General features: G+C 37.0%; 2 protein-coding genes across 2 annotated transcripts in view; both read left to right on the top strand.

Annotated features, from left to right (window-relative positions):
* Positions 1 to 422: 422 nt before the first annotated feature.
* LOC114239770 (bifunctional purine biosynthesis protein ATIC) lies at positions 423 to 17,621 on the top strand. Its single transcript, XM_028170152.2, has 11 exons — positions 423 to 1,106; positions 3,703 to 3,831; positions 4,783 to 4,999; positions 5,554 to 5,829; positions 6,511 to 6,623; positions 7,405 to 7,628; positions 8,243 to 8,482; positions 8,925 to 9,146; positions 14,226 to 14,403; positions 15,544 to 15,707; positions 16,668 to 17,621. Exons 2-11 carry the CDS (start codon positions 3,810 to 3,812, stop codon positions 16,785 to 16,787), a joined length of 1,776 nt encoding a protein of 591 aa, XP_028025953.2. The 5' UTR covers positions 423 to 1,106; positions 3,703 to 3,809; the 3' UTR covers positions 16,788 to 17,621.
* A 2,898-nt stretch (positions 17,622 to 20,519) lies between these two features.
* The window catches only part of Rel (relish), a 34,003-nt gene continuing 29,542 nt past the window's right edge, over positions 20,520 to 24,980 (top strand). The window contains exons 1-4 of the mRNA XM_089730072.1: positions 20,520 to 21,066; positions 21,896 to 22,038; positions 22,697 to 22,851; positions 24,626 to 24,725. Coding sequence (XP_089586198.1) covers positions 20,922 to 21,066; positions 21,896 to 22,038; positions 22,697 to 22,851; positions 24,626 to 24,725 — 543 coding nt within the window. The 5' untranslated portion in view covers positions 20,520 to 20,921. The remainder of the gene's footprint in view (positions 21,067 to 21,895; positions 22,039 to 22,696; positions 22,852 to 24,625; positions 24,726 to 24,980) is intronic.

Genomic DNA, 24,980 nt, shown 5'->3' with positions numbered 1-24,980 from the left:
TTAACAAATCCATCATCTTCACAGACTCGAAAAGTGCTCTACAAGCTTTGCAGAAATTTCCTTTCAAATCTTGTTTAACCTGTGTTTATATAATGGACTGTCGACAGCTACTTCTAAATTGTAAGCTCAAAGGTTATGATGTTCTTTTTGTGTGGATACCTGGCCATCACAAAATACTTGGGAATGAAATAGCTGATAAATTTGCGAGAGATGCGATAAATAGTGGTGATATGTCACCTTACAAAAATGTTGTGTCTGACCTTCTTTCCACTCCTAAAGACCATTTACTGAGGTCTTGGGAAAGTATTTGGAATAGCTCTAGCTGCCATAAAGGCCGTTATTATAAAAATATACAGCAACGAATTCCTCTAAAAATGTGGTTCTGTAAAATTAGTCTATGTAAGCTTGCAACCTCCTGTATTATAAGAATGCGATTGGGACATGTTTGTACAGCTTCTCACCTTGCTAAACTTGGTGTCATTAACAACAGTTTGTGTGCTTGTGGCGTTGGTGAGGAGGACTTGAATCACATTTTCTTTGGATGCCTCCTACGTGACTGTTCCTCATTCATAAATTCCCTGATAAACCTCCGGGTTCCTCTTCCCACATCAATCCCTACATTATTAAGTACTATAAATTCTGATTTGTATAACTTGATATAAAAAAATTTATTTAGTAATAATATTAAAATGTAAACAGTTTTAAAATATAATATTCTTTTTATTTATACCCAATCACTATATATTATGAACTCTTAGGCATTATTATATATTATTATCCTATTACATACATATCCTTTCCAAATTTCGAACCTTCCAATTGATTCCTCAATAAAACTGGTTTCCCTACCTTTTCCACACGAGTAGTGGCAAATGCGAGTCAAAATATAAAAAAAAAAAAAATTGTGTTTCCGTCTTCCTCTGCTGAATTATGTTTGTTTTTTTTTATTTCTATTTTTTGTTTAATGAACTGTGAAGCAATACATTGTTTAATCCCTATTCAGCAAAAAAAAATATCAGTTCGTCGTTCAGTTACTGATGTTAAAAACCTTATAAGATATATTTAATTTCATTGTTTATATTTTAAAGAAATATATCGAAACTCAGGTTAGTTCGAAATATTTGTCTACCTAATTAGGTATACATATGTTGTGATTTGGATATGTTTAATTTTGTAAACACTTGACCAAATAGATTTAATTATTGTAAACTGATTCTGGAAAATAACTTAAACTTCTGTGATAATACATAATCAGCATCGGGCTCGGTTTGAAGGACTACCTGAGTTGTTAGGTTAGCTGCTGGTTAGGTTAAGCTAGCTGCGGACCACTTTAGAGAGTAATTTCTATTAACCAAGTTTTCTTTTTCCTACCTACGCTGATAGCTTTGAGAGGCTATGTCAGCATAACAAGGTTAACCAAATGAGAGCTAGTCTAACTTATATTAATTTCAAATAAGTGTTAATTTTGGCCAGAAGGAAACACTAGTTTTACCCAGTCTGTGACCATAGAAACTAAAGTAGTCAAAATGTCAGTAAAAGTATAATGACAATAAAAATGTGAGATTAAACCCTAAAATAGTTTCAATTACAGTTACAACTTATGAATACTAGATTTCTTACTATTTATTCCATTGCACCATCCTGAGGTGTTGATTGCGCTCAGTGTTCCAAACAGGAATATCATGGTGCAACACCTCCCAAACTTGTCACTGATTCAAACTGTAAGAACTAATGTACTCAGATTTGCTGCCTTGTCACTATTCACACACCAGGCTAGTAATATATCAAGCTATCATAATGTTAATAATAAATAAATAAATATCACCAATCTTAGCACTGTGGGATTCACTGACCTTGTGTAGAGAATAAGGTGTAACTTTCTAATATAACATTACTTTTGGTTTATTTTACTGTAATAATATAATAAAACATGTGTATAGTACATTTTCTTGAACATCAATATAATGATAAAAACTAATTCCTGTTACTTGTTGTAGATTCTATTGAAATTTCTTTATTTAACTATCTATCATTCCACAATTACTGGTGAAAGGGCTCTGTGAACTTACTTAGGTTGGCACTACAGTCCTACACATAATCTATTCATAACCATACATATAATAATAATCATACATTTGATGGCTTATTTTTTCCAAGCCACCACTCAATTCACTTTCCCATTTAGGGATATTTTTTTATCCTACCTATGCTGATAGCCTTGAGAGGCTATTTCAGCTTCACCCTAACGTTTGTAGGTGAGCTTACGGGGCTCAACCGGAGAGTTGCTAACACTGACCCTAGCAAGAGCAGTGCTTCGCAGAATCTACCACCAGATCGGAAACGCGACCCACTGAGAAGATCCGGCGAGAAACTCAGTGGGCTGTGTCTATGGGTTAATTCGCTCGTCGAGCCCTTCGTCAGGCAAGCGACGGGTTCGACGAAAACGGTGACCGGAGAGGGATTCAAAGACTGTTACTGACTCCACCATAAAACAATGTTAAATAATTATGCTACCTTTGTAACATTAACCTTTGCCTCTGTTGTGGAACTAATTTGAGTATTATGAAATTTAAACGCTCAACTCATCACATAAAAATATTATCTATTTCACATCACAGCTTAGCTAAGATTCAACACTAGGTTGACCATTAGATTGTCTTAGCATAAAATAATTGTCAATAATACATACTTATAATATATTTTGTTTAAAATATAGTTTTCTAAGAAACAATTTCAATAGGTTTTAAACGTGATTGTATGTAGTGGTTAAGCTGTGCCCCAGAATTGCCATCTTTTTTTTTTTCTACCTATATGCTGGTAGCCTAAGGGGCTATTCCCAGCTACGTGCGGACCGGCGAGAATTGGTCAACACTAGCCCTAGGTAGAGCAGTGCTTTGCAGTATCTACCACCAGCTTGCAATCATAAGTCAATGAGCGACGGTGACCATTCAACATCATGGTGCCATATGCCAATAAAGACACAAAAAATAAGGCACTTATTTGCTAATACTTGTACAAGTATACAAATATATATAAAAGAAAAAATTATAAACATCTTGTTTACTCAATTTTATCATATGATTTACGTCCAAGATATTGATTGTACTTGTTTTGAATTGTTTTGTTGGTTCCATACAAATAGGCAATATCTTGATTGTTTTCATCATAGCTTTCTGTTTCTGTCGCAATAGGGTTGTCTTTCTCACTAGTATTATTCTAAAATACGATTTCAACTTGTGTGTGTTGCCTGGCTATAATAAACAAGGATTCCACATGACCACGACCGCTCTGTCAAGAGTAACCGACAACGTGTTGCCTGGTGCAGAGGGGTCCCTTTTCGTCATAGCGCTCATTTTGAGCTTTCTCTCTCTGGAGTCTTAACAGTTACAGTGTGCTTAGTGCGAGTTTGTTAACGTTCTCGATAGCGTAAAAGTTAGCTCATATTTGTATGGAATGGGATCGTTTGCGTACGTTTGCCGCTAGGGGCGCTGTACCAACTGCATACAAAATTGGGTTAACTTTTACGCTATCGAGAACGTTAAGAAACTCGCACTAAGCACACAGATGCCTACACGAATACTATATATAATACTCAAAAACGGTAGTATTTTTCTAAATTAAAATTAAAATGAAACCTAATTCTGATACAATAAATTTCACAACCCTGCGACTATTACAATAAAATTAATATTTTGTTATCAGGAACCCCTGGATAAGGTCAAGAATATCTCTGACTACAATAACCGCTTATCGCCCCCAGTCAACCCAAGTTCAAGTCAGTTACACAGTAGTTTTTGAGCAAACAGAACATGGCGTCAAATGGAAAACTAGGTATTTTTTTTTATATTACAATTTTTTAGCAATTATAAAGTATGTGAAGGAATTTCTCATATTTTTTTTTTAATAAAGTTTAATGTAATTGTTTTTTCGCGTATTAAACACTTCGCATTAAGTGGTTATTGGACCCCGTATATATCAGAGTCGCCACCAAAAACGCTGCTGACTATCCCACTTTTAAAATCTGAAGGCGTGAAAACTCTAGGCTGATGTAAACGGTCATTACCCTATATTACTAATTCCTTTTACGTATTTTTTTTAAGAGATTTCCTTTTTGTTTAAGTCTTTTAGTGGTTTTGATTCTTACGAATTGATAGGTTGCCATGTTAAGCAATAAATAGAAGCCACAGTACTAGCACTAGCATACAGACTTGTATCGTCCTTTTTCTTAATAGCCTTGATGTGCGAACGAGCTCGCCACCCACCCGATGTTAAGTGGTTACCCAAATTGAGATTTGAAGTCTATCTCTCAATTGTATTGTAATTACGCAAATTATAATTTATGCCGATTTAATTTATGTTACATTACATGTTAATATTCATTCTAGTGCAAGTTCATTCGTGAACATGAGTTAAGTACGTATCTCATTGGAAAAAATGATAACTTGAATTTGAACACCGGCACAGTTGCCCCGCTCGCTACGAGTATACTCTGCTTCTTTATCTTAATTACTATTTTTTTTTATTGCCCTTGTAGGCAGATGATCATACGGCCCACCTGATGGTGAGTGGTTACCGTCGCCCATAGACTTCAGCAATGCCAGGGACAGAGCCAAGCCGCTGCCTACCGCTACTTACATACTAGCATTGAAATAATAGTTATCCTACACTTAAACTAGGAGTATATGATTTCAGTAGAAAAAATTGCAATAGTATTAACAGTCCGCTACAATGTAAATGACTACGAAAACAAATGTCGATACTAAAATATGTGTTCCGGCACAGCTCTTCTCAGCGTTTCGGACAAAACGGGTCTACTCTCGTTAGCAAAGAGTCTGTCGGAATGTGGTCTACAGTTGATCGCCAGTGGCGGTACCGCCACGGCGCTTCGGAACGCCGGCCTCACAGTTCAAGATGTGTCTGACATCACGAGAGCACCGGAGATGCTCGGGGGTCGGGTCAAAACTTTACATCCAGCGGTACATGCTGGTATCTTAGCTCGGTAAGGAATGTTCAATTTAATGGTACTTCAATATCCAAACTGAAACACGATTTACAATCTAATAGCAAATTGCATAAGATATATTCAAATAGTTCGTCAAATGTTTCATTTACATAGAATACAGTATTATTATCTGGGGCTTTCAGCAGAGCTACACCTGATTAGTGACACATGAAGCTCGCATTAATTCTTGTATAATTTGTGATTTTAAGACTGATAATTTACAGTCGACTAATTAAATAAAAGACAAGCCGTTAACATAATCATAATAATACTATTCTCTTTTGGACATTTTTTTTCTCGTAAACTTGTGGTCTGAGTTCCAAGTCCCAATTGTACTTATTGTTTTGTCTAATGCTCTAGATTGAAATACATTCTTCGCTGCAGAATACAATATCAAAAGGCGACGTATATGTATGTTTCCTAAACGGTTGTACCGATTTCGATTAAAAATTAATCAACATTTGTTAATGACTAGTCAAACTCAATCCACTTTGCTGCTATAGTTAGAGCGCATAATAGAAAAGCATTGATACGTGTATTTTTCGTTTCAGATTATCCGACTCTGACCAGGAAGACATGAAACGTCAGAAGTACGAGATGATAAGCGTGGTGGTCTGTAACCTGTACCCGTTCGTCCAGACGGTATCTAAGCCGGACGTGACCGTGGCGGACGCGGTCGAGAACATCGACATCGGCGGCGTGACCCTCCTGCGCGCAGCAGCCAAGAACCACGACCGGGTCACCGTCGTCTGTGACCCGGCCGACTACGATGTTGTAGTCAAAGAAATCAAAGAGAACAAACATCATCAGACGTCTTTGGGCACAAGGTGAGGGAGGAACTATTGAACGGTAACAGTAACCTCTACGTAATGTTTTTTTTTATTGCCCTTGAAGGCAGTCGAGCAATACGGCCCACCTTACTGAATTGTATAATTTCGGAAAGGTCTTACCGTATTTAAGGAGGCTGATGCGAAAACCAGGTACACGTTCATGAAATGTACTCTGAATAATTTAAGATATAGATTGCCTAACACATGAGTTAAAAAAAGGGCTGAAAATTGATTTGCAAAATTTCATGATGTTTGTTATTTATCATGATATACATTATTATATTAGATAGTGCAGATTGTATATTAGATTATAACACAAAATATTACTTATATATAAATGTTGAGGCACACTTACCGTAGCTACTGTTTGCATAACATTAAAGAAGCATATTATTCTTACAAATAATGTTATAAAGGTGTAATTAAAACTTTAAACTCATTAAATTTCTCCAAAGAAGCTAATTATATCAATCTAAACAATATGTCAAAAACGTACTAAATCATATGTCGTGCAATCAAAAGTTATGCCAAAGTATGCAAATCTGGGGCAAGCCATAACAAGTTATCTCTTAAAATCGCTCATGGGTTTCAGTCTCGTTGTGATGCGACCCGACGGCATTCTTCTCTGAACCTTATCAATGTACCAATATGTAATAATAAACGTCTCATTAATTACAGGCAGAGATTAGCCCTGAAGGCGTTCACTCATACTTCGGACTATGACCTCGCCATATCAGACTACTTCCGCAAGCAATACTCGCCCGGACAAGCCCAACTAACCTTAAGATATGGTATGAAATTTCCTTAATTGTATCAATTGCTGAAGCATATTTATGTAGACTTGCAGTATGCATATATGAATAAATAAAATTTAATGCTGTTCATTGTAAGCCGGCTTGGGATTCGTTGGACCAATTTTAATATTTTGAAATCGTATTTGATTTGATTTAATTCGTATATGTCCTGTCGTTTATTCATGTTGGTCAAATAGTTTTCTGTAAAGGGACAGAAAAATTGACAAGAGATGTAGAAAAAAGTTGTTTTGGATGGAAGCCTTATCGGGCTCAGAAGCCTCTCCAGCTTTACCAGAATACAAGTACATTGAAATTTAGACAGAGCAACAACTTATAGAATAAACTGTATTAATACAAACCACAATATTCATAGTTAGTTACTCTATCATACAGAAATGCCCAAACGGATTTGAATGACTTGATCAATTTTATTTTTCCTACTTAAGCTGGTATTTTAGGGGGCTATGCGAACCATACAAAGATACTTTACATACTTACAAACCTGGATCAGAGTTTTTATCATAGCTACTGAAGTAACCAGGGAAAGACCTGGATATCTAATACTGTTGTGTAGGCCATCACTGTAAGGTATTTGAATAACAGCACTATTCGAAAAACTACGGCGCATTACCGCTTTGCAGTCCACAATACGTCCGACCACCAGACCACCATAAACATATTTCTTTTAAGAAGTATTTTGTGACAATTACCTACACCAAAACATAGCATAAATCTAGTAAAAACGTGAACAGAACGAGATTGCTTTCCACGCTGGCAGGTATGAACCCACATCAGAAACCGGCCCAGGTTTTCACGACCAGAGACAGCTTGCCGATCACGACACTGAACGGTGCGCCTGGATTTATCAACCTGTGCGACGCGCTGAACGCCTGGCAGCTCGTCAAGGAGCTGAAGGAAGCCCTGAACCTTCCTGCTGCGGCTAGCTTCAAGCACGTGTCCCCTGCCGGTGCTGCCGTGGGCTTGCCACTCACGGATGAAGAGGTAGTAAATAATATTGAATAGTTAAGCAACTGGTAGTTTAGATCTCGACAATTTAACAATACCTGTTTAAGCAAGATGATTTAAGAAACCGAAAAAAAGCCTAAGCAAATAATACAATTAAATCTATATCTATACTAATTATCTATATCTATACTACTAATTATAAAGAGGAAAGATTTGTTTGTTTGTTTGTATTGAATAGGCCGCGAAACTACTGAATCGAGTAGAAAAATTGATTCACTGTTTGGAAGCTATACTATTTCCGAATGACATAGGCAATAATCTTTTTTGAAAAAAATTAGGGATCCTTACAAAAACTCCAATAATATAACCAAAGGTGTAAAAAATACCTAAAATATTCTTTACGTCGCGTGCCATACGAAGACTATTTATTGATGATAGAATAAAATAATGTACTACGACTTTGTAGAACACATTATTATTTACAAAAAGTGTCGCGACAGCATATGTCTAACTATTATAGTTATGCTGCAATAAGTGTTCTTTTATTTAAAAAAATAGAACAACATCAAATATCGTTGAAATTTTTGTTAAAGACCCGAGCGGGGCCAAAGCGGGTCGCTAGTATACTATAAGTGTGTTGTGGTGCGCAGGCGGCGGTGTGCATGGTGGCGGGCGAACTAAGCGCGCTGGCGTGCGCGTACGCGCGGGCTCGCGGCGCCGACCGCATGAGCTCCTTCGGGGACTTCGTGGCGCTCTCCGACCCCTGTGACGTCAGCACCGCGACCATCATCTCCAGGGAGGTGTCCGACGGCGTCATCGCGCCGGGATACTCGCCCGAAGCACTCAAACTACTCAGCAAGAAAAAGGGCGGGAACTACTGTGTTTTAAAGGTCTGCGTCTTTGCATTCCTTAATTTGTTTTATACTCTTCAGAGTTATTATACTTTGGAGGTATACGACGAAAGGATGATCTTCCACCGAGCGGGTGACATTGCTCGGTAGACTGACGGTCCGAATGCTGTTGTTCGGAACTTGTATATATGCGAGCTTAACTTGGAATGTCGTAAGCGAGATTCAGGCATCTGTCAAATATCTTGTGTTGTATGATGGCTACCCGCCACAATACGATGGAGTAAGTTAAAAAGTCAGATAAAGATTTTTTATTACCCTTGTGGGAAGACGAGCATACGGCCCACCTGATGGTGAGTGATTACCGTCGCCCATGGACTTCAACAATCCCAGGGGCAGAGCCAAGCCGCTGCCTATCGTGTGTAAAGGAAAATGAAGAAAATCAAATTGATCTGTTCAACCAAAAAATCTGTTTTGTTCTTAGATTGATCCCACTTACGAACCGAGTCTCATGGAGCAAAAGACCATCTTCGGTTTAACATTGGAGCAAAAACGTAACGATGCGAAGATCACGGCTGAACTTTTCAAAAACGTCGTGACCACCAAGAAGGATTTGCCATCGAACGCCGTGAGGGACCTCATCGTGGCAACGATTGCTCTAAAATACACTCAGAGTAACTCAGTTTGCTTCGCCCGTGATGGACAGGTATGCAAAAATATTAATAAAACCAATGTTTGCCTCATTACTTGATGTGTACAGCTAAAAAAGATCCGGGATTTGTCACTTTGCTCTGCTGCCTCATTAGAATGAATTCGTACTAAAACTACCAAACTAAAGTTTTTTTTTTTTAAATGAAGCCGCTAAATTACAAATAAAATTATCTAACTATAGTAGCTATGAATCGTTGAATCGTAATTTCCAACCAATATTTGATTGGATTTTATTGTAATACTAATAGAATGGAAATAAAATATTACGTCAAGACAGTCTAATGGATCGACATCAGAGGAACGTCTATCCTGCAACTTAGCTATCTGTTTCTTGAAAAACAATAATCTAATCTGTTGTCAGATTTTCATCAGGAAAAGTTGAGTCAGTCATTCTACTCCTTTTCAGGCGAGAGTATCTTAGGCTGCCCTCCCCCTGCAGCTCTGCAGCCAGCTGATTAATGTGTTGGTCAAGTCGTGTTTGGTAATTCTTGCTGTATGTTTCAATTTCTTCCTTCACTGTTGTCAGATTCAAATCAAGATTTACATATTTGTTGCTTAGGTATGGTGGAATGTTGAACATGGTTCTCATTGTTTTGCTCTGAAAACGCTCTAGTATTTCTATATTACTGTGACTGGCAGTGCCCCATACCTGTATGCCATATGTCCATACAGGCTTCAGTATTGTTTTGTAAATTGTCATTTTACTGGCGTCTGAAAGCTGCGATTTGCGTCCAATAAGCCAGTACATGCCTCTGAGTCTGCAGTCCAGCTGTTTCCTTTTTGTCCATATATGCTTGCACCACGTGAGCCGTCGGTCGAGGTGCATACCCAGATATTTAGCATCGTCTGATTGTGTGATTTTACGTCACAGAGTTTTACAGGAGGACATGTTTTCCTTCTGAGAGTGAAGGTTACTTGAACCGACTTGTCTGTGTTGACCTTTATGCGCCACTGTCTGAGCCATTTCTCGATCAGATTTAAGTGATGTTGAAGCCTATCGGATGCCGCATCTTGATTTTCATGTGTTGAAAGAATCGCAGTGTCATCAGCATATGTCGCAGTAGTAGTGGAAGTGTGAGTGGGTAAATCCGCTGTGAATATCAAATAAAGAACCGGTCCCAGTATGCTATCCTGAGGCACCCCAGAATTAATTTCATACATGTTAGATGTATCGGAATTGATCTTCACTTCAAAACACCTATTTTCAAGGTATGATTGAAGTAGTGGGAAAAATGAATGTGGCAACTTTTTTTTAATTTTGTAAAGCAGCCCATTATGCCAAACCTTGTCAAAAGCCTGGGAAATGTCTAGGAAGGCTGCGCAACAATATAATTTGTTTTCCAGCGCTCTCCCAATGACATCAACCAAACGATGCACTTGCTCTATAGTGCCGTGACCTTCTCTAAAGCCGAACTGGTGGGTTGGTATTATTTCTGCTAGGTGTTCTCGCATTCTGTTTAGCACAATCCCTTCAAGTATTTTTCCAACAACAGGAAGAAGACTTATGGGTCTATATGATGTCACATCTTGAAGTGGTTTTGGGCTATTTTCCACTGGCTTGGATAGAAGGATAATCTTAGACATGCGTTTAAGATAGCAAGTATGAGCAGAAGTCCCTTTTTTGGAAGGTGTTTTAAGAGGGTAGCGTCAATGAGATCATAGCCGGGGCATTTACCTTGTTTAAGTTCTCGGATGTCCCGTCTTAGTTCATTAAGCGTGACATGTTTCAACGGTAGACACATCTGATTTGGAGAACTTAAGTATTCGTCTATTTCATTGTCTAGGCTTTGGTCGTTGCTAGGAGGTGGCTCAAATACTTTTTGTAAATGCTCTGCAAATGTAGTAGCTTTCTCACCGTCGGAGCGAGCCCAGGTCCCTAGTTGTGGTTTTATAGGTGTAGCCTGTTGTTTTGGACGCTTCATGTTTTTTGTAGCTCTGTACAGAGAGTAATTTGTGTCACTAGTAGGCGTCAGCTTTTCTGAGGTAACTTTGTAAGTTCTCATTTGCCCATTGTTTCGTTAGCGCCTTTAGTTGTTGCGATGCTTTATTAAAAGCAGTTTTGTCCCTTTTGTAGTGGTTGTTTTGCCATTCTCTGCGGAGTCGACGTCTTTCAGTTACTCTGTCCCTAATGAACGCAGGGTATACATGCTCTTTAGCACTACTAGCTTTACCTTGGGGTGTGGACCTATTAGCTGCGCTATAGATCAATCCATTTAGGTTTTCAATGGCTTGTTCAACTTCTTCTACTGTTTTCAGTGACACCATGAGCTGTGCTTCTGCTGTGATAATATTTTTGTATTCTTCCCAGTTTGTTTTTTTATTGTAGATTCTGGGTGGTGCATCATTTAATATTATCTTATTATTCAGGTTAAGAATAACTGCAGAATGGTCTGATGTGAGATCTAAGTCAGATTCCACACTGGTGTTATTGATTATAATATTTTTTGTTATGAAGAAGTCCAGTAGATCAGGAGTTTTTCGTGGATCAGTCGGCCAGTAAGTTGATAAGCAGTCAAGGTTGAGATCCTTAACAGCTTGGTAGAGCTGTCTGCCTCTAGTTGTTACAAGCCTGGAACCCCAGAACGTATGTTTAGCGTTCCAGTCGCCTCCGCTTATATAACGGTGTCCGAGTTTAGAGAAGAAATCATTATAGTCTTCCCGTGATATCTGAGGTTTGGGCGGGCAGTAGACTGCAGCAATTGTAATGTCCGAACTTTTGTCACTGACTTTGATGAGTGTAGCTTGTATCTTGTCTGTCGCGAATGGTTCGAGCGGGTGATGTTTTATGTTAGATTTTATAAGTACTGCCGTTCCTCCATGTGCACTTCCTGATGGATGATTGGTGTTGTAGATAGTATAGCCCCTTATTGAGAAAAAACTTTTACTTGTAAATCTGGCTTCGGAAATTAGTGCTATGTCAATTTTGTTCATGTTCAGGAACATTTCTAGCTCTAATCTGCGTACGACTAGTCCGTTAGCGTTCCAAGTGATTATTCTGAGATTGGAACTAAATTTTTTTTAGGCTGCTCATTAGCTGGACAAACCTGTCCATCATGTTGTCTACCATGTTGATCATCATGGTTTGAATTCTGTTGAACATCTTATCCAGGATGTCACCCAGTTGTTGCACTTGAAGCGGTTCGTTTGAATTAATTATGTTGTCTGTTTTAGATTTTATTGCTTCAGCATAAGTTAGTATATTTTTATTACTGGTACTAAATTTCTTAGGCTGTGAAATATCTACATCTGGGAGTCTGGTTTGTCTGTTTATTATATTTTTGTGCGTGTTTTTCGGTTGAATTTTCAGTATATGCTCCTTGTATTGTTTATATTTGACACATCCTCTATAACTAGCAGGGTGCTTTTGCTGACAGTTCGCACATGTAGCTTCTGTGTCTTTAGTTTTTTTACAGGTGCTGGTGGGGTGGTCTTCTCCGCACTTGACGCATCTGAAAGGTCGGTAGCACTGATTTTTAGAGTGACCAAATCTTTGACACCTTTTACACTGGATAATTTCTTTTTTCTTGTAGGGCGGTTCGAATGATACCTTCATGTGATTTAGGAATTTTAAATTAAATATATCTTTATTGCTTGGCTTGGGTTCCAGGTTTACATAGAACAAAGGTAGAGGTTCTTTTGAGGTTCGGTGGCGTACATTTACAATTTGCCTTACTTCGTGCCCGTGTTCTTTGAGTTTTTCCTTTATTTCAGTAGTATCCTCTGAGCTGTGGAGGCCTCTCAGTACAACTCTGTATGGTCTTTCGCTCTTTAACATGTATGTGTAATGGCTAATATTGTCTGAGATAAAAATTTCTCGTATTGATTTATATATTTCTATACTTGCTGGCATTATTTTCACAATGTGTCCTTACTTGAGTGTTGTCATAGTGTAGTCGTCTGCTGATGCAATTTCTTTTAATTTATTTCGGAGGGCGCTGTTATCCAGGACACCAGTAACAAATATTGGTTCTGGTTTTGGTGGTTTTTCTATTTCTATATTATTGTCTGTTGTAGATTCCTCACTGTCTAAAATATCGAATTGATTCTTTGTAGTAATTGCATAAGTGGTTGTGTTAGGCTTTTTCTTTACCTTTTCAGTCTGTGGGGAGTCGGTTTCCACTCTCTTTCTTTTGGCTGGCGGAATTCTGTCCTGTTGCCAGTCGTGCTTGATTTGATCTTTCGTACTAAATATTATGTCAGGGACGTTGATGTCTTGCGGTATAGTACCGAGTGAGTTGCTGCGTGCTTTTGTAAACATGCTCTTGTGCAAGGTTGATTGAATCATAGTAGGGTTTGTTTTATTTTTTTGTTTTTCATTCATTTTGTTCCCACGAGTATTGGACGAAGTACAAGGTCACTTAGGGGTGACGCCATTCCCTAAGAAGGCAGAGTACAACTACGTTTGCCATGTCCGTAGAGGTCGATCGCTATCGACTGATCTCCCATCAGCCATGCATTCCCTTGGCGCGAGGTCTCACCGTGAGGTGAGTCACTTGGGGTGATTTTTATAGAAGTTTTTTTCTTCGTGGCCCAGACAATGAAGCCAAGACCGCCGATCCTGTCGTTACAGGGTTGCGGCTAGTGGGGGTCATTTCCTACTCCCACTGATAGGCCAAGCTTGCGCTGGTTTGGTCGAGTTAATTTACCGCCGCTCGAGACCCGGCGTTGTTATTCATTTAGCACCACCCAGGGGACACGTGTAGGGTTATGGTTAGGTAATTCCTACGGACGCGAATAACACCTCATCTACAATCTGTGGATCAAGCACACAATACACTTGTACAAGGATTTGTGTATGTATATGTATGAATGTGTGTATGTATGTCAATTGATTGGTACACCGCGTGTAATTAGTTTCCAAACGATTCTTTTCCACCTGATGGTTGTATGGAAGAGATCGCTCTTGGCGATAAGACCGTCAATTGTTCCTTTTTTTTCTTATTCAATGTTTCGCATTGTTTCTTTTGTTGGTGTACAATAAAGAATACTCTTTCTCTCACTCTTTCTCCCTTTCTACCTACCTACACACACTTGTTTGTCGTTCCGTGCTAATAAATCATGTTGTTGAACGTAGGTGATCGGCATCGGTGCGGGGCAGCAGTCGCGCATCCACTGCACGCGGCTGGCGGGGGGCAAGGCCGCGCTGTGGTGGCTGCGCCGACACCCCTGCGTGCTCGCCATGAGGTTCAGGCAGGGCGTCACGCGCGCGGTGCAGGCCAACGCCATCGACAACTACGTCAACGGAACTGTCGGTTAGTAGATCCCGCCCCGTTGCGATCATCACGATCGGTTTTTACTGGTGGTAGGACTTTTTGTGGGTCCGCACGGGTAGGTACCACCACCCTACCTGTTTCTGTCGTGAAGCAGTAATGCGTTTCGGTTTGAAGGGCGGGGCAGCCGTTGTAACTGTACAGAGACTTTAGAACTTACATCTCAAGGCGGGTAGTGGCATTTACATTGTAGATGTCTATGGGCTCCGGTAACCATTTAACAACGGGTGGGCTGTGAGCTCGTCTACACATCAATGAAATAAAAACTAAAAATGGAGTCTAAAGAGCTTCGAAACAAAATTTTATGATTCTGAAGATTTCGCACATGATTTTATAAATAAATGACTTGACTCTGCCCCTGGCATTGCTGACGTCCATGAGCGACGGTAACCACTTACAGTCAGATGGGGCGTATGCTCGTCTGCCTACAAAGGCAATAAAAAAATCGAGATCTAAGGCTACGTTTTTTTATTTTTCGTTCTTAAATAATCCAACAGTAATATCAGCTAACAGGATTTAAGCATTGATTTAAGATGGTTGTGTCCACAAATTAACAGATTAACCTTATCTCCTGTTCTTATTAGGGTTTAGTTAATTGTTGTTTGCAAAAACGTTTTTTTTATATAATAGTTTCCGACACACATTGTACAGAAGGGAGTTTCTGCAGTACAGTTGTTCTGGCTTCGTAAACAGATTCTCAAAATTTGTACAGCAGATGTAAGAGAACCGTTTTGGTTAATAAAGACTGGTCGTCCTACGGATGTCTCCTCAATACAATAACATAAAATCTCGACTTCTAATTTTGTAACACAATAAACCTTGTATGAAAATCTCATCAGTAGCTACTAAACAATTAAAAAAGAAAAGAAAATCCGTTTACAAGCAGGAGAAAATAGTACTTAGCTGTTGTTGTTCCATATGTTTATAAATGATTAGAATCTGCCTCAAAACCAAAACCATCATTTGTAATAAATACTCTAAATACTTGATGAATAAACTTAAATTTCAATAACATATGCATCGGTATGACTGAAATCATAACTATCATCTCTCGTTACTGTACTTTATAAAAAATCAAACATGAATAACATAGCCTCAAATTAACAATAACAATAATTTCAGGATCTGATTTGCCATTAGAACAATGGGACACGTTGTTCGAAGGCAAACCACCAGCCCTATTAACGGACTCCCAACGCGAGGAATGGATCAAGAAGATGGATAAAGTGGCCCTCGCTTCCGACGCTTTCTTCCCGTTCAGAGACAACATCGACCGAGCTGTGCAGGTTAAAATATAAGCATACATTTTTTTTTTCCTACCTAAACTGATAACCTTGAGAGGCTATATCAGCGTCGTCTTAACTAGTAGGTGAGCTCACGGGGCCAAACCTGATGACGTTGCTAACACGAACCCTAGCAAGAGCCGTGCTTCGCAGAATCTACCACCGGATCGGAAACACGACCCACTGAGAAGATCCGGTGAGAAACTCGGTGGGCTGTGTCTGAGGGTTAATTTACTCGTCGAGCCCTTCGTCGCAAGCGACGGGTTCGACGAGAACGGTGACCGGTGCTTGAAGTACCTAAAAGCACCGTTAGTGGATCGGGAGGATCCGAAATGACGTGTTTGGGGCGACGTCGACTGCTTTCCATTCTGTCCGCAGGGTCGGGAATGAGCATACAACGATTATGTTTTCATATACAAAGGGAAAGGAAGAAATATTAAGGAAACTTTTGTATTGATAGTTAATTTAAAATGAAAGCTTTTACAGTACTGGCGAAGATCAATATACAGCCTTCCTCTATGAGGAATTTTCTTAACATCTTCGGCCACCGATTTCCCCAAAACGCCGTCGGTTCCGCGTCAGAAAAAAAAGTAATATCCGCCCGTGAACACCGGCATATATAAAAATATCTATATATGCCTACGTAGAATATTTAAATTTAAATACTCTGTTGTCTGGGTTGTAAATTTTTGTATTGATATATTAATATTAATGCGTGCACAGTGCAAAGGTACATGCATGCGGTATGTTATGTTGACTACATACGAGTACTCGACACGTGCAAGGAATAACATTGTAACTCAATAACAGTTATAAATATTAAAATACTATTAATATAAATATGAGTTACAACGTTATTCCTTGCACTTGTGTTGTTCTTTACTTACAGACTATTGAATGAGTCTGACTTGTTACCACTTTCAAAATAACTTATCGTTCGTATTTTTGTTTTTGTCTTTATAGTGCGGCGTGGAATACATCGGCAGTCCGTCTGGCTCGAACAACGATCAAGAAGTCATCGAAGCGTGCAACGAACACAAAATAGCGCTCGCGCATACTAACTTGCGTCTTTTCCACCATTGATGAAAAAAAAAAAAAATGGCGCCAATTTATATTAGCATTTGTGATTGATGAAAGATGACAAAATGTCACGGAGAAAAAAACAAACGCCTAAATACATTATCTAGAACAGTGATTCTCAACCTTTTTTTTTGTTGAGGCACATATTTAACGATACATTGGCGGCATACAAAAAAAAAAGATAAAAATTATTTACTTACCAACACACTGCATAAATAGTTTATCAAAAAATTTTAATATACGAAATAACCTAAAATATACTAAAATTTTTTTTTGTGGATTTAATATATATTCATGTGTAATTTTTTTTCTTTTAAAATGATATAATTTAATAATATTAACATTATTATATATTCGCAAAATTTGGCGGCACACAAAAGTGCCGCGGAACTGATCACTGATCTAGAAAATGACTTACCTAATAAAAATAGTCAATTGTTTTTAACATAAGATTTTTAAAACATCCAATTTGATTAACAAATGAAGTAAAGCGATTGTTTTGCCATGAATTCATCATTCCATTTTTTAAATCGAATATTATATTTTTAAGGATTTAGTTATATTATGAACTGATAACGAAGGTGATAACTGAATTAAGTTTACAAAAAAATTATGTTTATATTGCAAATACAGTAATGAAATGAATTTTTAGTAATATATCAACAATATCTTTATCTCTTTTATACAATTAAATTGGATTACGTAATTGTTGTTAATAATAACGAAAAAATGATCAGCTTCAGTTAGCTTGAAATATTGAATCTACTTTTGTTATCGTAGTGATAAGTGATGTAATGTGAAAAAAAATTGTAATACATATATTATTATTTTAATAAATCTCTTTTATTTTTTATTGCTATAAATTCACTAACCGCGGGCCGCTCCATATTATGGTAGATATTAAGCTGTATCAGCAGATCCCATGGACATCAACCCGTGAATGCCTACATTTTTAGTCATAACATTTATTTTATTGCACTATTGGATGCATTAGGTCATAGACATCACTAATCTCAAGTGTATATTATAAAGACTGTTCCACTCATCAAATCGGAACTAATGACCGTTTCGCGAGAGAAATAAGCCATAAGTTATTATGCAAATAGTCTATAGAACAACACTCTTGTGTTTTGGGTGTATGAATTATTTTGAGGTGGGGAGTCAATACGTCCTCACGTTAATTGTTAACATTAAAGAACGCAACAAAACAGAAGTCCGTACGCAAAGTAATTGATTAAAGAATTTGCTAAAAAATGGCCACGCCACAGCACCAACTTAAGTACGTGCAGAATATATACGCAGCCTTAAAAAAAGCTTGATTCGCCGCTTTAATGGATCACCAGTTTGGGAGGCTTAACGACGGAGGGAAGATCTTCCATCGAGCGGTTGAAATTGCTCGGTAGACCGACTGTCTGAACCTAAAATATTAAGTGTATTATCTATGGTCCGAACGTTCTTCTGGGGAACCTGTATAAATGTAAGCTTATCTTGAAAATGCCGCAAGCCAGGTTCAGGCACCTGTGAAATATCTTGTGTTTTAATGACTACCGCCACATACATTTGTTTTTTCAAATAGTTTAAAAAACCTACAACATTAACGTCCATAGGCGGTTAAAATACCTTTATATTAGTTAACCTGATGCGTGTAATAAGTAATTTTGCTACTCCATTTGAGGATCCTAATAGCCTAGAAAGTATACGAATGTTATCACACTAATCTTTTTTATCACTCTATCAGCATGCCATATTGCACAAAGTATCCGCCGATCTTTAATATATTTTGACAAATGCAATTTACAAGATTCAACTAAACTGCATATTTCAATCAAAAATTGGAATATGTACTAAAAAGATTCTGCCAAACGTAAGCTTTCTCTGCTCTCAATTAGATGCGCTACCCTAAATAAAGTTGTGAACACACAAAAGTGTTCACAACTTTATTTTGCTTTAGGATTCTAATATTCTTTTCCCAGTTACAAAGAACCTTTACTAATCATTGCTGTTATGAAGTGCATGTATTGGACCATTTTCATAATGTAATTGTATGTAATTATGTGTAGGTACCTAATTGTGAAAATAAAAAATCATTTGCAGTCTAATGTGACCCTTTATTTTGTACCAAGGTTACGGATCTTTTTATTAGGTGACAGTTTTACTTCGAGAAAAATAAAGCATAAAAAGTTAGGAGATCTATGATATATAAATAGATTTAGTATTAAGTAATTGGTAAAAGATATAACACGAGTGAAAAAAAAATTGAAACCTTGATTTACCTAGATTGCGCGGGGAATTACTGTGAGTCATTGATACGGTTCTTTCCCCGCTCCGAGTCAATAAATGCTGTGCCTATAAAGTGATGACATCATTGTAGCAAATATGAAGACGTCTCGAAAAAAGTGCCACGAAGTTGGGAAATTTCAAGAGCAACTGCATAAATTGTTTAAGTTATTGTTTTGGTATCGAATGAATGTTGTGTCTGAAAAAAAGACAAAGGGAAAGAAAAAAGTTTATGTATTTCTTGCATTACTCAATAAACGATTTCACGGCCTACCCGATCTAAAATGTTAAACGTAGCCCATAGATATCTCACGTGAGTACCGTCACCTATCTTGTTACATGTATCATTTAACGGCTGTCTCACCCTGCAAACCGGAATGCAAAATTACTTCGAAGCAGAAATAGGCAGAATTGTGGTGTCCATCCGTGTGGGCTTAAAATTTTCTCTACCATCAATAAATACGGCTAGTGATCGCAAAAAGCTAGTACAACACTCAGGTAAACCTGCGGACTATTGTCGCTACCGAGACGGCTGACGTTTCAGAGCCTTCGATTCGCCTCGAAGGCTCCGTCGGCTGGGCGTCATTGGGGTGAGCCGCGCCGCGCCGTCTGGTTGTAGTGTTGACCGCGGTAGCCCCCCTACCTCATCCGGGTTCTGACCTCGGAAGGGATTGATCGTTAGGTGTGAGAGTGCAGAGGAGTCGTTTAGTGGTTGGGCCCTAAAATCCTTGGGCCTGCGGTCTGCTCACAACACCATGCAGATCGTTGAGTCTCACATACCCCGCGAGCCCCTTATGCGCGGGGACCTCGTAGGAGGTTCGGCTCCCAGCCAGGAAAAAAAAGGACGCCTGTTTTAAATTTTATTACAAAACTTTGTCCTTAGCACATAATTTTTTTTTAGTCTTGTTTAAGAAAAGAAAGATTTGAAACTTTATAGAGTATTTTCGTTTAGTTTATCAGTAGGATCATCATTTATTCAGAACATAATTAATTTTTAGTTTCAAAATTATTAATACATCTCGAATTTTCCTTTCCTCCTTTTTCAGTCCTTTCCAGAACAACAAGTACTGTACTTTAATGCCGGCCACTTACATGCGCGCAAACATTCGTACAATGTAAATACAATTTTTTTTGACTCATGTTTGAAGGGCAGGATGGTCGTATTATTGTACAGTTGTGATGTCTTAGGCTAAGCGGCGACATTCACTTTATTTTTCTGTGCGCTTAGGTAACCTTTAAAGACGAATAGGGATATAATCTTGTTTGTCCGTCTAAAAAGGAAAAGGTACTAGTGAAGGTAGGACGAACGTCTCGGACGAATATTTAAAAAAAAAATCGAAATACAAGAGTAAAAAATATTGCAGATTTAAATTTCTACAAGAAAATACGTTCCTTTTTTGGTGACTTTTGTTAGAGTTCACTAGCAACACTGCCAGTCTTTTTTTTAATATTTTTGACAGTTAAGGCACTGGTTCGTGTCATAATAATGTCAAATTAGTGTTTAGTCTGTGCGATCTGTAAGTGGTCTACAAGTTTTTCAACTTCGGCTAACTTTTTAATCACTTGTACGGCTACAGTTGAATCTACGTTGCAACAATATTCTTCATTAATAATAATTATCTAATTATTGAATTTTGAATTAATAATGTTACAATCAACATGTTTTTTTTTCCCATTGAGATGACTTCAATACAAATAATGTAAAATAAACATACCCGAAGAAAGTGTTTTTTTTATTGTTTATTTTCATTTGAAAATTCATATTGTATACATAAAGAAGATATATAGTAAAGCAAGTTAAGTTTGCAAAAAAAATTATATTGTGGTATTGAAAGTGAGTGCAAAAGGAATAAAGTAAAAATGTCTACAACTGCCAGTGATCAGGATAGTGATTCTTCCAGCAGATCCCCACAATCTTATTATAGTTATTGTTCACCCTCTCAACAAGTACCTCAGTTGACTCCAGATTTGAACAACTTAATATATCTAGACAATGGCTCAAAGAGTAAGTAGTCAATAATAAATAATGTTAGTATTAGCATTATCATACACTTAGTATCTATGAAGTTAGCTTCAAGGAGCTTCAAGAGAAATAAATGTGTAATTGAAGTTTTTTTTATTGTCCAGGCAGGTGAACAGGCTCATAGCCCACTTGATGTTAAGAGGTGACGAGTCCATAGTCATCACAACCCAAATGCCACCTTTCCCCACCTTGAGACTTGAGGTCTATTGTCTCATTTGTATAATAATTATGCAAATTACATTTTTTATGGGTTTAATTTTTATTACACAATGTTATTAATCCTTTATCATGGATGTCAATTGGGGACATATTTTAAGTACTTATTTCATTACAACAATTGGCATCTGCCTTATTAATCAAGATAGTATTTTTATTATCACTGTCTGTCCACTAGGATTTGCTTGCTTTTGGATCACTGATTGCTAAGTGAAAAGCTTTAATTTCTGAATTAAATAATTATCTGGGATTGTAGACTTCTGTGAAGGACTATTTTATTAGCAGTAAATAATATAAGAAGCTATACAAATATTTAAGATCAAAAGAAGTAATTTGGGCTTCAAAAGTAATAGAAGAGTCATCACAGAGATCAAATCATTGACTCCACTTATTAGCTGATTTTTACTTTGGCAAATATCATCAGTTTATTATTATTATTCAAGGGTATTTTTTTATGTTACATTTGTACTTACACTAATCAACTACATCAAATACATTTAAAGGTTTTGTATTTAATGTAAATATTCTCAATTAAAAGCAAAAATAATGTTCTAGTCTTAAAACTATTCTCATGTGGAAATCGATTATTGTTTAGGAAACAGACCGTTTCTTCGCATAATTGAACAGCCACAGGACTACTTTAGATTTCGCTATGCTAGTGAAATGGCTGGAACACATGGATGTTTGCTCGGAAAGTCATCTTCAACAAACAAGAACAAAGTTCACCCTACAGTTGAGGTTTGTTTATAATAAAATGCATTTACATAAAATAGGGCAATTTTCAATAGTATAATCTTTGTTGTAATTAAGCTTTGACTAACTTAGTTTAAGTTTAATTTAAGTATAACCAATTTGTAAAAAGCTTGCAGATCCTGTTTTCATTTTAAAACCTTAATTAAATAAAACATTTAGTTTCTCTAAAATTACCATCTGTATTACTTTGAAAAGTCAAGTGACATCATTTAGTGCATGTATGGAAGATATTTGTTTTGACATACTTTTATTGGCTTGACCAGTATGTAATGGAATATTTCAATTACATTTTTAGCAACTTGAAGATGGTTGATTAATTTGAAAATAGATAAGTGAAGAACACTCAGATAAATTATTTTACTCTTGACACTTAAAAATAAAACTATCTAAAATTTACCTAAAATAATTAATCTGTCACCTAAAATAAAGAACATTAATTTTACAAAACTATTCAAAATAATTGTATTGCTGTGTTAATCGTTTTAGTCAATTAAAATTAGACTGACTCTGTGGTGCAGTAGTTACTCTGACAGTTGCATCTCGGGTTGTGGGTTAGATTCCAGTATCAGGCAAGCATTGTTAGATGAACATAAGAATTAAGGCTTGCCTCAAATTGAAATTAACATTGGTCTTTGTAATTCAGCTTGTAAACTACACTGGCCAGGCTGTAATAAAATGTCAGTTGGCACAACATAAGACACCTGAGGAGCATCCGCACAAGTTATTCGAAGAAGAACAAGATAATGATGACAGAGAAGTCAGCTGCATTGTTCCTAAACAAGGCATTTACAAAGTAGGGTAAGTGCTAAACTGAAAGCAAGATTTAGTTTAATAATAATTTTAGAAAGGACATCTTCATATGTTTTGTAGGATATGGCTATTATTATCTTTTTTGTTAAACAAAACATGTAGTATTTACGTAAAGTGCATTTCCACATATTTCTTTCTCATTAACATGTAAAATAAAAAAAAGTGTAAATTTTGCAATATTATATATTCATGGCCAAAATGAATATCCTAAATCAATTGAAGCTAATTAAAATTTTGTGTTATAACTGGACTTTTCAAAATCGACGCTTCTCTGCTAGAGTATTGAAAAAAGATACTTAATAGTGTGTATTTTTTCATAATTACTCTTTTGATATTTTAAAACATGCATCTCTATTTTGTATTGAACAACAAACTAACTTACGAACCAGATCTAACAATATACAAAACAAAACTGTGCTTAAAAAAACGGTAGGTACTTATTATAGTATCCGATAAAGAAATACAATGGGCGATTGTCATATTCTGTGAAAATAATTTTATTTATAAAAGTACACATTATAATTAAAACGTACGTTAATATTGAGTGTGATATATTTACCATGTTAAAAAGGAGAGGTCAAGCCACTGTCAGTTCATAGAAACCTTTCACAGTGACGTATCGTATCCTTGCAGAAGCACTGAGGAGTTGAGTTCTATCGAAAGCCTGGTAGTACATGAAACAATAGATATCTGGAAATGTTCTGTAGATTTTAGATCTGTAGAGTGCTCTGAGGAATTGTTTGAGATGAACCCATCATTTCGTTTTTACCATCGCACCGCCCGACACCGGACTAGAGTTCATCCATACTACCTGGAGCCACTGCGCTCATTCACAGTGCGTTTCCAGAGATCTTTTTGCCACGTACCATCCGGTTTTGGAATGAACTCCCCTCCACGGTGTCCTTCTTCAAACCAGGCTGGTGGAGAGTGGTTAACAGGAAGCAGCTGTTTGGCTCTGCCCCTGGCATTGCTGACGTCCATAAGCGACGATAACCACTCACCATCAAGTAGACCGTATGCTCGTCTGCCTACAAGGGCAATAAAAAAAGATTATTGTAAAATTTCTAGAAAATACCCATAACTTCTCTGAAAATAGTACGTGCGCTGGTGTTAGGGATCTTTGGTAGGTGGTACCTTAGATGCGACAGTGGTTATCTGATACCATTGAAACTACGATCTCATGTCCTCAAGGTGGGTATCGGCATTTACTTTGTGATGTGTATGTGCCTGGTAATTTAACGAGGCGTGAGGAGTGATCTCGTTCATAAAAACTGCTTTAGTAATTAGAATTTCATTGAGGCTGCACGGCCTTGTAAAACTCAAGTATCAATCTACTAACCAAAGAAATGAAAAAAAAAATAAAAAAAAGGAAATCGTCGTCAATACAAAAATACCATGTAATTGATGTAGTCGATACCAAATTAAAAATGACTCATTAACTGCTGGTCAGATTTTGAAAAATTTAAATGGGGTCAAATGAGAAGCACCAACTTTCAAATAAATAAAAAACATCAAAATCGGTTCACTCACGAAAAAAATCTGAGGTAACTCACATAAAAAAAATACAGTACCTATAATATTTTTTTGTAGCCGTTTAAAAATGAATTCGGATGAAAAGAAAGTAAAATAAAATGTTACTTAGTAGCTTGGTTTAAAAAAAAATAGATATTTCTAAAATGATTTTGATATAGCTGTAGCTCACGAATACTATTTTAAAAGAAAAAGTACAATCGCTTTTATTACGGTTCTTCTTATGTACTAGGTTCGGTGGAATGGGTATCATACACACAGCAAAAAAAAACGTACCAGGCTTACTGTTCCAGAAGTATGCAGAGAAGTGTAAGAACATCAGCAACAAAGAGGTAAATAGCATAAACATTATAGTAATACTACTACTATATATGATTTTTTAGAAACATAACATTTTCTATTTTCTGGACTTACCCTATTCTAAATCACTATAAACATAGTGGATTTTGTACGGTAGTCTGTGTCTGAAGATGGATCAAATATTGTTCGTAATTTATATTATTAAATATGCAAAATTTTTAGTTGTTATCCGTATTTTTTTCGACGTGAAAAAAGGTATCGAGCCGTGCCTTATACTGATTCTTGTA

This window comes from Bombyx mandarina, chromosome 09 (assembly GCF_030267445.1).
Source record: "Bombyx mandarina strain Sakado chromosome 09, ASM3026744v2".
Classification (NCBI taxonomy): Eukaryota; Metazoa; Arthropoda; class Insecta; order Lepidoptera; family Bombycidae; genus Bombyx; species Bombyx mandarina.
The sequence above is the reverse complement of the archived record's forward strand: the minus strand, read 5'-3'. Positions and strand labels throughout refer to the sequence as shown.

Coding starts and splice junctions, on each gene's coding strand:
- LOC114239770 (XM_028170152.2), top strand. CDS start 3,810: ATGGCGTCAAATGGAAAACTAG. Junction 5,000..5,553: donor CATGCTGGTATCTTAGCTCG/GTAAGGAATGTT, acceptor TTTTCGTTTCAG/ATTATCCGACTCTGACCAGG. Junction 14,404..15,543: donor CTACGTCAACGGAACTGTCG/GTTAGTAGATCC, acceptor CAATAATTTCAG/GATCTGATTTGCCATTAGAA.